The 15,620-nt window shown below is 37.2% G+C and overlaps 1 protein-coding gene across 1 annotated transcript in view; it reads left to right on the top strand.

Moving 5' to 3' along the window:
• KU70 (ATP-dependent DNA helicase 2 subunit Ku70-like protein) overlaps window positions 1–15,308 on the top strand; it is a 147,358-nt gene extending 132,050 nt beyond the window's left edge. The window contains exons 15-19 of the mRNA XM_090015016.1: window positions 5,868–5,960; window positions 6,078–6,198; window positions 14,541–14,646; window positions 14,734–14,920; window positions 15,016–15,308. Of these exons, the coding sequence (XP_089871142.1) occupies window positions 5,868–5,960; window positions 6,078–6,198; window positions 14,541–14,646; window positions 14,734–14,920; window positions 15,016–15,129 (621 nt within the window). The 3' untranslated portion in view covers window positions 15,130–15,308. The remainder of the gene's footprint in view (window positions 1–5,867; window positions 5,961–6,077; window positions 6,199–14,540; window positions 14,647–14,733; window positions 14,921–15,015) is intronic.
• The last annotated feature ends 312 nt before the right edge of the window (window positions 15,309–15,620 follow it).

Raw genomic sequence — 15,620 nt, 5'->3', positions numbered from 1 at the left:
GATAGGCTTGTTATCATCATTATGAAGATCACTATTGTCAGTAGTACTTACCTCAGGAGAAGAAGATGATGAATGCACTTGCGGAGGTGGAGCTCTACGCACATATACCAATGGAGGATTATTAAATCGTGAAGAGGATGAAGTTTGGTTCGGTAATGAGGGCACAAATTCCAAAGGAAAATGAGGTATAGGTAATGGAAAAGACTCAGCTGGATCAACCTGCAGCGGGGAACCGTAACTAGAGTAATATGGAGTGGATTCCAAGAAAGATACATCCGCACTGACATACTCTTGGCGAGAAATAGGATCATAACATCGATATCCCTTTTGATTTTTTGGATAACCTATAAATATGCATTTTGTAGCTTGAACAGCTAATTTATCACGGTCAGGGCCAAGTTTGTGTACAAAACAAACACATCCAAATATTTTTTGTGAGAAAGTGAAGATTGAGGCATTAGGTTTTAGGATATGTAATGGAATTTGATCACCCACACAAGATGAAGGCATGCGGTTGATCAAATAACAAGCAGTGGTAATCACATCACCCCAATATAATGCAGGAACATTGGATTGAATCATAAGGGTCCGCGCAACATCAAGCAGGTGTCAATGTTTTCGCTCAGCCACCCCATTTTGTTGAGATGAATAAGCACATGTAGTTTGGGGTTGAATGCCATGATCTTGGTAAAATTGTAACAAAACTTTTGATTTAAACTCAAGAGTATTATCAGTGCGGACAATCTTGACAACAGATTCAAACTGAGTTTTTATTTCAAGAATTAAGGATTTGATAATACTTGGAACTTCAGATCGTTTTTTTATTAAAAACACCCATGACAACTTAGAGAAATCATCAACAATAACAAGATAATATCGACACTGAGTCCTAGTAGGAATCTTACTAGGACCCCATACATCTGCATGAAGAAGTTCAAAAACTTTATGACTAGACTGACTCTGACTTGAAGGGAACGAACTTCGATGATTGCTTGCCCAACTGACATGCTTCACACTGAAATGATGTAGTAGAAGGAATTTGAGGAAAGACAGAACGAAGCTTTGACAATGAAGGATGACCAAGACGACGATGCCACTGAACAAGACTGGATGAGTGTTCCACTGCAGCATAAACATTACCCACTGGATGATGTAGGTAGTAGACCATTTTCTTCGTAGCCTCCACCAATCTTCTTCCCCGTCAGCAAATCCTGAAAATGACAACCCATCGGATCAAATATTACTCTACAGTTTAGTTCTTTTGTAAGGCAACTAACAAAGAATAAACTTTGAGGAAAGTTGGGAGCATGAAGAACATTTTTCAACTGTAAGGTGGAGGATATAGAAATATTTCCCTGACCAACTACCGGTGAGGAACTCCCATCGGCTAATGAGACTCCTCGATGAACAATAATATCCTTTAGATTTGAAAAGACAAGCGAATTTCCACACAAGTGTCTGGATGCACCAGAGTCAATAATCACTTACTATCATTCAGATGAAGATGATTCCCTGTTGAGTAGGCAACACCAGCTACAGGAGGGGTGAAACTCAAAAGGCGAAGAGCTATCAGCTCATCATATTCTGCTCGAATGAGGGTGATACTGTCACTTGCAGAGATATTATCATGTACATTTGTTGCCTCTAGTGTAGTAACATTTGCTTTTGGAGCATATGACTTTGATGAAGAAGAGGTTGGCCGACCATGCTTATCCCAGCAACGATCTTCTAAATGTCCAGATTTTCACAGAATGTACATTGAAGTTTTCCTCTGCCTCCCATACCTCGCCCACGACCTCGTCCTCTGATATTCTGAATATTTCCACGCCCATAACCAGATGAGACAACTAGAGCAGATGACTGGGTCACAGGATGAGATTGTGGAAGAAAGATCGCAAGTCTACTCAGACGATTGTATGCATCAGCAAGAGTAGGAACATCTGATCCAGTCAACATTTGGACTTTTGCAACAGTGAATTCTGAAGATAAACCTGTAAGAAACCGAGCAACCATAGTCTGTTTTTGATGATCCTTTTGCTTCGAACAACAAAGAGGCCAGTGAGTATTGAGTCTTTCAAACGCAGCTTTGACGGAGGCATAGTACTGGGCCAAGGTCTGATCTCTCTGCTGCAAATTATATATCTCCTGTTCGACTTGCATGATTCGGTAACTCACATTAGTCTCTTGTGAGTACGTATCTCAAAGATTGTCCCACATCTGTTTGGCTGTATTATAGTAAATTAAACCATCTACAATATGGGGTTCAACACTATTCATGATCCATGACATAACTATGGCATTATCTTCGTCCCAAGTAACGTATTTTCCCACCTTTTCATTGGGTTCGTCTTTCAACAAAATATGTTTTCTACGATGTCCAGATACCGACATCATAAAAGTTCTAGACCACCTGGCATAGTTAGTTTCATTAAACCTTACAGAAGAACCATACGAGAAGGGATTTGCAAAAGCCTTATACTCCCCAATATGTTCAATTTTGGAATCACATTTCGAACTTTTAACCAATACTGAATATTTAATGCTATTTCAGCTGCCAAAAAAAATCAGATTCACTCACTTGAACAACGTGTTTTATAATCACACGTCTGGCAAGTCCACGACTACACAGTTTGCCACACCAGAAATAAAATCTTGATAGGCTACAAGGGACACAAAAAGTAGCGTGTTTTACAATCACGCATCAGCCAATACTACGACCAGGCAACTGTACTCAACACATAAATCCCACGACAGTAGATAAAAGCTTCCCACAAACAAAATATTTTTCCACACAGTAGGGAATCACGCCTGTTGCTTCCACGACAGAAAAAATGATATTAACATGCTGCTTTCACAGCACACATGTTACGACTGAAAAAAAAATCATGACACAACCAGGAATCACGACTGCTGATATTCATATTCTGAAATCGAACGACCAAATAAGATCTGAGAAGAACTATACCACGTCGAACTCGGCACCCAGATTCATGACCAAAGATAATATGATCACACAGAAAATAGAAATCACGATAGCTGCTCCCAGACATATAAATCACGACAGCAAAAAAAAAAATTCGTTTCTTCTGTGTACCATTAAAAAGCTGTCATATCCTGATCTTGATGACACACAATCATCGTGTCCTTTAGATCTGTCGTCGTGACCTTAGTCAGACACCAGATCTGTTATCAGATCTATGAAAAAAAATAAATGTGCACACCTGTTTCCAACCCTTTTTTTCGCCTTTTGTTGGTGTAGATCGATCACGCTCCCGAGATCTACCGCTCTGGTACTATGTAGAAGTTCTGAAAACTAACACAGAAGCAGAGAGAGAGAGAGAGAGAGAGAGAGAGAGAGAGAGAGAGAGAGAGAGAGAGAGAGACGACAGTAAAAATGAGAAAACTCGTTAAGTTAGATTAGGGCTAATCTTTATGTTAAATAGAGAGAGACCAAAGAAAGAAATTACACACAAGTCCCTCATTAAACATTAAATATCAAATAACCTCTAGTTTAGGAAAACTTAAACTAAAAAACTCTTAATCTCAACAATATATATATATATATATATATATATATATATATATATATATATATATATATATATATATATATATATATATATATATATATATATACAGAGAGAGAGAGAGAGTCGTGTCCCCTAATGGGCACAACTTTGACTCTTATTATTGTTATATATATATTTAAAAAAATATATATACATATATATAGCCGTGTCCCTGTGTCCAAAAAATTTGAAATTACTCTGCACCCGTCGCACCCGTACCCGCACCCATGTGACATAGGTTACTGTTTGGTGCTATTGAAGGCATGTAACTAGAAGATGAACCACCTTTTTTTCAAGTTTAGTTTTTCTTCTTTAAAAGAAAAACAGACCGCGTAGATGTGATTTCCAAGGTTTGTTTAGTAGAAAATGAGTTTTGAAACATGTAATTCTGACATGCAAATAAGTTTTTTATGGGCTTCAAAATTTAACAACCCAAAATGCAAAAGATCATATTTTTAGATTAAAATAACACAATCCAAGTTTTGATCCTTAGCAAAAAAGCCAAACACATCTATGTGGTCAGTCAATAAAGCTTGAACCTATGATTTCCAGCTCAATATTTTTGTGCTGGTGATAAGCCATAGGAAGGTGAGGATGTCGTCAAGTCATCATGCCCTTATGCACCTGGGAGGATGCGCTAACTCCAAAATCCTGTCCTTAGTTCGGATTGCAGTATGCAACTCCGTGTATGAAGCCAGAATCGCTAGTCGCCAATCAACCATACTGCCATGAATTCGTTCTTGGGTCTTGTACACACTGCCCGTCACATTGTTTGAGCTGGCCATGCCCGAAGTCCTTACCATAACCGCAAGGAGGGGGACATATATATATATATATATATATATATATATATATATATATATATATATATATATATATATATATATATATATATATATATATATATATATATATATATATATATATATATATATATATATGAGTCATTCAATCTCCAGATCGAAGACTCTTGTGTAACCCTCCCACGACCAGCCTCCCTTCTTTCCCCTTTCCACCTCCACCACCGGCCTCCCCGTTGCCCTTCCCTGCCACCACCATCCTTGGCCTCCACTGCCACCGAAAGTGGCGGCAATTGCCGTAGGGGTCGGAGGAGACGACGGTTCAGATGGGATGGCTCCCCGGCAAGTTCTCGCTCATCGTGTGGCCACCACCATCCTCACCAGCCTTAGTCCCTCTCCGACCATCTCCACCATGCCTAGAGGCGTCCGGCAAATTCACCCACCATAGGTGACAACATCGGCCGAGCAGAGGCGTCCCGCCATCCTCACCAGCCTCAATCCCTCCCTGGCCATCTCCACCATGCCCAGAGGCATCCGGTAGATTCACTCGCACAGGTGAGGGTGCCGGCCAAGTAGAGGCGTCTGGCAATGGAGGTCATCCGGCGGGGCGGTGGAGGAAGGGGTGGCGAGGAGGCAAAGGAAGGGGTGGTGGTGGGAGGGGAAAGGGGTTGCACAGGAGCCGTCCAAGCTGGAGATCAAACGACTCCTATTGGTCATGTTTGTTGGTTTACATATTCTAATTACCCTATATATATATATATATATATATATATATATATATATAGAGAGAGAGAGAGAGAGAGAGAGAGAGAGAGAGTAGGTGCTTAATGGGTTTTTCTGCTTTTTCGGTGTTTTTTTCGTAGTTCCGACCCATAAATGTGTTGGGCATGGTCGATTTACCAGGAATCCACATATGGATCATGTGTTTTCGATGAAAAAAATGATATTTGGAGCCTAAAAAATTTACAAAGATTTTGGACCATTGATTTTTTGAAGCTTATAAAAACCCACCCATGTGTAGAATCGAACACTTCAAGTGCTGATCCCTATAAAATAAAGTGCATAGATTACATCTGTACGGTCAGAATTTAAAAATAAAACCAAGAAAATTTGGAAAACCCCATTAGGCACTTATCGTTAAGCACCTACACTCTACTCTCTCTCTCTCTCTCTCTATATATATATATATAGAGAGAGAGAGAGAGAGAGTATACAGTTATGTCCACGTATCTAGCTTTTCAAGGCCTGCCATCATATGTAGGGCCATGTATAAGACTCGTGTCGTGTCCAAACAACTTAGGTTCTTGGTTTATGTTTCTCTATTAGCACTTTTGCTTTCATATACTAGTTGGCTTCACTTTATGTTCTCTTTTCTTTGATGAAGTCAAGTTGTTGTTAAAGCAAATATGGCTGGATTAGAGTCTAGAGGTTCATAAACATGTTAGTTCATATGGAATTTCTAGTATTCTTTTGCATCGATGATAATTGGTTGTTGCAGGATGAAGTCACGAGTTCAAGTGGGCAGGTTGAACCCCCTGGAATGCACATGATTTACCTTCCCTACTCTGATGACATTAGACATGTTGAAGAGGCAAGGGCTAAATAATGAGTTCCACTCCGACTCTCGTCTTTTGTCATAAAATTTTATTTAGTCCGTGTTTGTTGTTGACTTATATGATAATAATATGGATACAATGTGAGCATGCAGTTGCAGATGGATGATAAAGATAGTGTTCCTCATGCAATAGATGATCATATAGAGAATGCTACTGCTCTACTGAAAAGGGTTGACCTGAGAGATTTTTCTGTCTGCCAGTTTGCAAATCCTGGTAATCTATCTCCTTTACGTAATAAGCTCTCATGACTCATATTCCAGGCAATTGTGAACTGTAGTTATGGCTGTTTGTGGTTAATCATCATTCCAGATGCTACACAACAAGGTTGATGCAACCATTGTAGAGCCTGCTTCAAATATCTCATCGTGATACTTGAAGCAAGTGCTGGGAGGGATACAAGGAGAAAAACTTACATCCAAGAATACAAGGAACACAAAAGGAGTACGTCCAACATTTGGGATGCCATAAAACCTGGGGAACTAATCAGTAGGATCCCATCAAATATCAAACAAATTAATGCACAGAAATTTATTTCAAAACTCGTTTTTGAGTTACATTTTCTTAGAAAGGGGGTATTCCACATTTAGGATGGACTTCGATGGGGTACAAATTTTGAAAATAAGCTCATGAATTTATTTTACCAGAATTAAATCAACCTCAGTATTTTCAAATACCTACAAATAATATAGAGTATTTTCAAATACATACAAATAATGGATCTCTTATATAACTTTCTGTTAGAGAATACAATGTACTTTGGAATCACCACCATTACCACTATGATCATTATAGCTTAGGTTCAAACGAGCCTCTCTCTCTCTCTCCACCATTACCACCAAGATATATATATATATATATATATATATATATAGAGAGAGAGAGAGAGAGAGATTCGTTATCACCAAATTCATCTACATCACAGTCGCTTGGGCTACAGATATCATGGTCAGGTGTTCTAGTTGTGGCTGTTCTTGGGAATAAATCTCTGTTGAGGGAATATGTTTAAAATAAGGATATTAATGTACTGCATTTACACTTATGGATACAGTATGTATGTAGGGTAATTATCTCAATAATTTCTGTTTAAAATGATATTCTTATAAGTCATAGTTTATTTTCCACCACTATCTTTTCTCCTATCCAAGCTCTCCCTAAGGATTTTCTATGCTATTGGGGCTCATCCAAGAGCAAGAAGAAAACGAGGGTCCACTACAAGAGTATTTGCTAATGAGAACACAGAGAAGAAGTGTGCTTATGCTGCCATAGGATTCAGTGCAGTTGTTTAGGGTCATGACGGTCACATGGACAAGTTCATGGCTAAATGAGTATGTTGTGAAGGTCTCTGTCTAGCCAATGTAGTAGTTAAGGTGTAAGAAAATGAGCTCCAACAATGAATACCTCAAAAGAGCTCCAATCAAAATATTAAAGAACATTCACAAGAACCAAAAAAGGTTCACACACAAAATACCCAAAACAAAAAGTTTTTTATTGATTGTGAATCACACACAAAGAATACTTTTTAGAGGGGGAAATGCCCCATATTTATATACACAAGAGGAGCAAGAGAATGAGAGAGTCGTAGAGCCGTTGGGAGCCCAATGACTCTTTGGTGTTTGACTTAATCAACAATTGACTAGTCAAATACCATCCAAAAGTATCCAAAAAAGAGAAAAATACCTATACAACAAATACTAAAAAGAAAATAAAATGATATATTTGATACATTATTTAACACTCCCCTTCAAACTTATGGTTGGATAACTGAAAGTTTCTCCAAGAGAGTGAAATCAAAGAGTTGCGAGAGGTTTGATAAAGAAATCTGCCAATTGATATTTTGAAGAAACATAGGAAAGATCAATAGTGTCGTGTAAGAATTCCTCTCGTACATAGTGACAATCCATTTCAATGTGCTTGGTTCGTTCGTGGAATATTCGGTTGTTGGCAATGTAAATAGAATTTTTGTTGTCACTGCATAGTCGTGATGTTCCTGTACTCTGAACACCTGTGTCATGCAGCAACCTCTTTAGCCAAACTACTTTCATTATGGTTGTAGTCATTGCTCTATATTATGCTTCAGTTGATGAGAGAGAGACTTTTTGTTGCTTCTTGTACCTCCAAGAAATCAATGATTCACCTAAAAATACACAGAAACCAGTAGTTGATTGTCTGATGTTTGGATCTCCTCCCCAATCAGCATCAGTATAACCAATTAAATCTAAAGATGAAGTAGACAAAAAAAGTATTTGAAAAATAGAGGTTTTAATATATCTAATAATACGTAAAACAACTCCCATATGAACAGTGGTAGGAGCATGCTGAAATTGACTTGTTGTGTGAACAACATGCGCAATGTCAAGTCTTGTAATGTAGAGATAAGACAGTGCCCCGACAAGTTGTCTGTAAGGTGTTGATTTTCAAGTGGTTTTTCATTATCAATCTTCATTTTGACATTTACAACTTCAAGAGTGTTGACCTTTTGTCATCGGAGATACCAGGCCTGTTAACAATATCTAGAGCAAACTTAGACTAAGTCAGTAAATAGCCTCTATAAGAATAAGCAATTTATATTCTAAGAAAAAAATTTAAAAACCTGAATCACTCATTTGAAAGCGTATTTTGAGAAATCTTTTAATGTTTTCAACTCCCTGTTTATCACTTCCAGTGATGATCATGTCATTTGCATAGAGGAGAAGGATAATAATGCCTACATCAGAAGTCTTAACAAACAAAGTTGTATCAGTAAGACAAGATTGAAAACTAAAGTCGAGCATAACTTTACTAAATTTGTCATACCAAGCTTTTGGACTTTGTTTAAGGTCATACAGAGCCTTATTTAAACGAAAGACCTTTCTTTTAGGAAGATTAATGTCAGGTGGTGGTTCCATATATACTTCTTTGGCTAAGCTTTCATTGAAAAATGCATTTTTGACATTCATTTGATATATAGGCCATTTCTTTACGGAGGCAAGAGCTACTAAGGTCTTAACTGTGGTCATTCTAGCTACTAGAGCAAAAGTCTCTTCATAGTCTATTACATACTCTTGGGAATAGCTCTTGGCATTTAACCTGACCTTATACCTTTCAAGAGTTCTGTCATTCTTGGTTTTGACTTTATACACCCATCGACAACCTATAGGCTTTTTGCCTAGTAGAATATCTTGAACAATCCAAGCGTTTGCATTTTCTAAAGCATTTAATTCTGTTGTCATTGCTTCTACCCATTCAAAATGTTCCTTTGTTGTCGCATAGTTAGAGGGTTCTATGTAGTAATGCAATATAGGCTTGATACTTAGGTGAAAAGGACTCATAGGACACAATTTTTTTAGGGACTTTTGACACTCTAGACGACCTTGTTTGTATTGCTTCTTGTTCTTCATTACTAGTATATTTTTCGAGAGCACATGGTTGTTTTAAGTTACCCCGCCTAGAGTATTGAATACAATCTTGTTTATCACGAAATGATTTTGTACTTATCATGTCATTTTTATCTTCTTAACTTTCATCAATATCACACTCATCAATCTTTGGAACTAAACCAAATAAGAAAGAATACTCATTTATTTCCTTAGAGTTCTCACTTTCAAAAAAACTTTCCTTTTTCAAAAAAGGATACATTCCTTGATACATATAGCTTTTTATTTTTAAAATCAAAACATCTATAGCCTTTTTGATAATTTGCATATCCTAGAAAAATACAAGGAATAACACAAGGAGAGAGTTTGTCATTTTTATCAGAAAAAATAAAACACGTGCATCCAAAAATCCTTAACCTAGAATAATCAGAAATTTGTTTGAAAAGTTTTTCAACAGGAGATATATTTTTTAAAGAAGAGGCTGGCATTCTAATAATAAGATAAACTGCAGTTAGAGTGGCTTCAACCCAAAAAATTTTAGGTACTTGATTTGTAATAAGTAAAGTTCTTGTTGTCTCTATAATATGCCTATGCTTTCTTTAAACTAAACCATTTTGTTGAGGGGTATAGGGACATAATCTTTGATGTGTGATACCTTTTAGATTTAGATAATCTTTAAATTATTTTGATAAAAACTCTCCCCCTGAATTAGTGCGAAGGATAGAAATATCATTCTTAAATTGATTTTTGACTAGATTGTGAAAGATTTGAAAGTGTAAGAAAACTTCAGATTTATGTTTAAAAAAATAGATCCAAGTATGTCTTGTAAAATCATTCACAAAAATTACATAATACATAAAACCACCTTTTGATATAACAGGTGTGGGTCTCCCCACATCCAAATGTATTAACTCAAGTGGTCGGGAAGAAACAATGGTTCTTTCTTGAAAGGGTAATCACTTTATTTTACCAAGAATACAATTTTCACATGTAAAGTTTTCAAAATTACAAAAAATTTTCATCTTTGAAAAAAAGTAATTTTGGATACACTAAGATGGCCAAGTCTTTTATGCCATAGATCCAATTCTACTTTCTGAACATTACAATAAAATGTATTCTTGGGTATTTTCAAAAAATTCATGTAGTATAAGCTTCCTTTTCTATGGCCTTCTCCAATCAGCTTCCCTGACTGGCGATGTTACACTCGACAACCACGAGAGGAGAAGGAAACATTACATCCATGGATAAAAGATTTAGGTTAAGTTTATGGATATATCTAATTTAAGGAATGCAAAATCTTTTTGAGTTTTGAGAAATATTTTCAAAATTTTCTATTTCTTTTATCTCAAGAGATGTTCCATCAACGATAAAAACATTTCACCCATTTGACTTATGACATTCAGATAACATATCAATATTTGACGTCATATGAAAATAAGCACCTGAGTCAAGAAGCCAAAGAGATTTACTGGGATCGGAGATGTCGAAAGAAGAGACTTCAACTCCGGTGGATGAAGATGCTCCTTTGAGTAAAGGTTGAAGTACGTCCACTAATTGAGTTAAGGACATGCTTCCAATGGATGGTTCACTTGATTCTTGTGGAGGTTCGACAGAGGCAACCTTCTTCTCGTAAGGTTTCTTTAATTTTGGACAATATATCTTCACATGTTCTCACAGCAATAGTAACAAATGACTTTCTTTTTTTCAAAGTCATTTCTTTGTTTCTCATCGTTTGTCCTCTCATAGTGTAGAGGTTTGTAGGTTCGAACATAGTTTCTCGGTCTAGATACGGCTAGGACCAAGTCATCATCACACTTAAAAAAAAATTGAGCCTATTTTCCTCCATGCTTAATTCTTCTATCGTATCTTCTATTGAAGGAACTTTCCCTCGATGAAGGAGAACGGATTTGGTTGATTCAAACTCCGATCTCAATTCATTAATGAATTGGAAAAAATTCTCCGTATTTATTTGATTTTGACGGAGTTTTATGTCTTTCGGACAATACTATTTTGGTTCAAGGAATGCCAACTCTTCCCATAATTCGGACAGAGTATTATAATATTCTCTAATGCTCTTGTCCCCTTGAACCATATTTTGTATTTTATCTTGTAAGTTGCACACATGTGCAATATCTATAAGAGAATACATTCTCTTGATAGTACCATGCATTGTTTGCATGTTCAAATTTTGTAAGACTTGAACATTTTTTGTTATCGACACTACTAATGAGCCAAGACATAATCTTGGGATGTCCCATTCTCCATTCCTTTCACTTTTTTTTGTAAGTATTAATGACTTTGTTTTTCTCAATCTCTGTAAGAGGTATCTCTTTTTCACTTTCTATCTTTGTAAAGATTAGTTTGGATTTTGAATCGGTCTCATCCACTAATCCCCAAACTCCTTTCCTCATATAAGATGAAGCCCATATAACATAGTTAAAATCATTGAAATTAATGGGTTTAATGGTGACATTATCATTGTCATCCATTTTACAAGGTTTGAAAAGAAAAATGAATAATGGAGAAGAAGAGAAGAGATGAAAGTGAAGATAATAAATGCTCCACCACCGATAACAAGTACGAACACTCCTTCAGGCTTTTACACGATCACAATTTCACACACACTTGATTAGAAATTCCAAAAGAGATTCACCTCTTTTTCAAATTTTGAATGGCATGTTTCCCAATGTACCTAACCTATGTCACATGGGTGCGGGTGCGGGGATTCGGCACTTCCAAAAAACCCGGGTGCGGGGGTGCGGCAGGGGCAAAAATGTAAAAAAAAAAAAAAAATATATATATATATATATATATATATATATATATATATATATATATATAAAGGGGTCGCGGGTTTTTTCAAATTTTACACGATAGCACAAGCAAGGCTACCACCATCATTGAAAACTCAGGAGCTGACAGCTGCTGTCAGCAGATTTTTTTTTTGTATATACAGCTGCACGATAGCACAAGCAAAGCTACCACCATCATTGAAAAGTCAGCAGCTGTCACAGCTGCTGTCAGTTTTTTTTTTATATACAGCTGCACGATAGCACAAGCAAGGCTACCACCATCATTGAAAAGTCAGCTCCTGACAGCAGCTGTCAGCTCCTGACAGCAGCAGATTTTTTTTTTATATACAGCTGCATGATAGCACAAGCAAGGCTACCACCAAAAGTCAGGAGCTGACAGCAGCTGTCAGCTCCTGACAGCAGCAGATTTTTTTTTTATATACAGTTGCACGATAGCACAAGCAAGGCTACCACCATCATTGAAAAGTCAGGAGCTGACAGCAGCTGACAAATGCTGTCAGCAGATTTTTTTAAAAAAAAAAATCGCAGGGGCAATTTTTTAAAAAAAATAAATAAAAAAAAGGACATAAATGATCCTGGGTGCGGTCAACGCACCCAGGATCGGGTTGACCGCACCCGGTGCGACACCCGCACCTGCGTCGAGTCGCGTCGACGCGGGTGCAGCACCCTGCTAGCCGAATCCCTGTGACATAGTACCTAACACAAACTTAGCTTGATCACGAAGCTCTAATACCATGTAAGAAAATGAGCTCCAACAATGAATACCTCAAAAGAGCTCCAATCAAAATATTGAACAAGAACATTCACAAGAACCAAGAAAGGTTCACACACAAAATACCCAAAAAGGGTATTCAACAGTAGGAGAACAAAAGATTTTTATTGATTGTTAATAACATTGAAAGAATACTTTTTAGAGGGGGCAATGCCCCATATTTATATACACGAGGAGCAAGAGAATGAGAGAGTCGTTAGGCTCCCAGCAACTCTTTGGTATTTGACTTAGTCAACTATTGACTAGTCAAATACCACCCAAAAGTGTCCAAAAATGATGAAAAATAAAAAGAGAAAAATACTTATACAACAAATACTAAAAAGAAAATATAAATTATATATTTGATACATTATTTAACATAAGGTTGTCTCAAAAGATTACTTCTCCATTGTCAAATTCTGTTATCGTCAGTTAAAATTGCTTAGTGGCAGTCCAGATGTACTTTCCTGGAGGGAAGCAACAGTTTACAAACTCAAGTGAATTTGAATTCAAGAAATCATTGAGGGCTCAGGTTCGGAGAGCTGTCACGGCGATTCAGCATTTGTGTCCAATAACAAAAGCCAGCTAATGGAGCTAATGGAATTTAGAGAAATTGAAAAAGAAAAGTTCTGATGCGTGCCTTGATGCTATTGTAATCCTGTAAAATGCTATGGAGACACTTAAGGTTGAGAGTTCATTTAGGCATGCTGCTGAGATCTTTAAGGCATTTAGTAGGAATCAATAGGGCTCATTTGACATTCTTGCAATGGTGATTAGATAACTTTGCCCACTAGCATTCATAGTACATAACATATTTTGTTTCCTTCATGGCATTTGTTCTCAACTTGCAATTTTATTAAAAAGTTCATGAAAGTTTTAATTCATTCTTCTAGAGTGAATTCAGGTACCTCAATGACCGTTTTTTTGCCATCTAGGAAAAATAGTTTTGGATATTGAAAATGTGGCATTGCTTGTGCTCTATGTCACTGAAATACAAAATTGAAAGAATTGGTGATCAATCTGACTTTTGTGCTCTATGTCTCGAGCGGACACAGGTATGAGACATATGCTTGTTATAACAATGGGGTTCTGCTTGTATGTGTGTTTGTATTCTTGATGAGCATTTTTAAGACCTCATGATTTAAGCATTAAATAATATATCCAAGTTGAAAATGGAAATTGTACATGACTAATGTCAATTAGGACAGGAAAAAATAAGTACAAAATTAAAAGAATAAAATCACTAAAAATAAAAACATAGATTAAGGGCTGTATATCATGTCGTATACATGTCTGGCCATCTTCATGAAATGGCATGACATGTCCAATATCCATGTTAGGATGTTGACATGGGACATGCATGTTCATTTGTTCATGCAACATATTTTATGCTCTTATCTTCTAAAACTAGCTCTAATCATAGCAAGTAGCAGCTGCAGTAATCTGGTCTGTTCCTGAGCCACTAATGTTTTTTGACCATAAACTCTCTCCAAAAGGTTTAAGTTCTCTCAGTGAGTTTAAATATGTAAAAAGGCTCTGGATTGGTCGTCTCTCCCGAAGAAAGTCAACTATGACATTGACTGTTAGTATTATCTACTTTTTCGGTGTTTTTCTGAAGGTTTATTTCTAATTCTGCAGCTTTGCAGAGGCACTATGCAATACTGCAGGCGTTAGCTCTTGGAGAAGATGATGAGTTGCCAGAGGTCAAAGACGAAACTTTGCCTGACGAGGAAGGCATGTCAAAGTTAGTGTCTTTTCGCATATTTTCAGACCTTTTGTTGAAGGTTACAGCTAAGTACTCACAATTCTTGTCCCATAATTCGAATCCCAGGCCTGGAATAGTGAATGCATTGCAAGCTTTCAAAATCTCTGTCTATGGAGAAAACCATGATCTAGAGGAAGCTGCAGCTGCAAAATCTTCCACCAGTGAGACTTCCAAAAAGCGGAAAGCAATAGCAGAAACTGCTGCCAAGGAATCAGCAAATTATGACTGGCCTGAGCTTGCTGACAGTGGAAAGGTGAGAACTTGTTTGTGACCTATTTGTCAGTTCCTAGTGTACATTCGCATGCTATGGTTCAGTGCAAGCTTAATTTGTTTCTGCTGTGTTTGCAGCTTAAGGATTTGACAGTGTCAGAGTTGAAGTACTATCTGGCAGCTTACAACCTTCCAGTTACTGGGAAGAAGGAGGCTTTAGTGAGCAGAATCTTGACACACCTGGGGAAGTAGATATTTTTGCGTAGGCTGGTCTAGTGAAGCTTTTGATCAATGCTTACCTGCTTTATAGTCGAGCAGGAGAACTATGTTGTTTGGCTGAAGCATGGGTCAAGCTTTTTGTATTTGAACAATGACTTTGGAGGATGATGTATAGAATATGTTGAAATATAGGATAACTACAGTTGACTGCACGCTGTTGCCGCTTTTATGTTGTTATAAATGGAAGCTTAGTATGCACTGACCCAATGAGTATCGAGCGTGAGACTTGTTTCTCAATCTACATCCAGAACAGACAATGGCCTTCTGTGTCAAACACAAGGGACTCGTTCGAAAAATGAGGCTCTTGGTTACAGATTGGAGTGGCCTGCTTGGTTCCAGTTGATTCACAGTCTGCTGATCCGTCTTTTTTGCTAATCAACGTAGTGCAACCATGACTTATGCTGCTCAGTACTAAATGACGATATCTTATTTTGAAACATCATATATTTAAGGGTATATAGCTT

This window comes from Nuphar pumila, chromosome 7 (genome assembly GCF_984573655.1).
Source record: "Nuphar pumila chromosome 7, dmNupPumi1.hap1.1, whole genome shotgun sequence".
In the NCBI taxonomy this organism is placed as follows: domain Eukaryota; kingdom Viridiplantae; phylum Streptophyta; class Magnoliopsida; order Nymphaeales; family Nymphaeaceae; genus Nuphar; species Nuphar pumila.
This window is presented reverse-complemented; position numbering and strand designations above follow the sequence as displayed.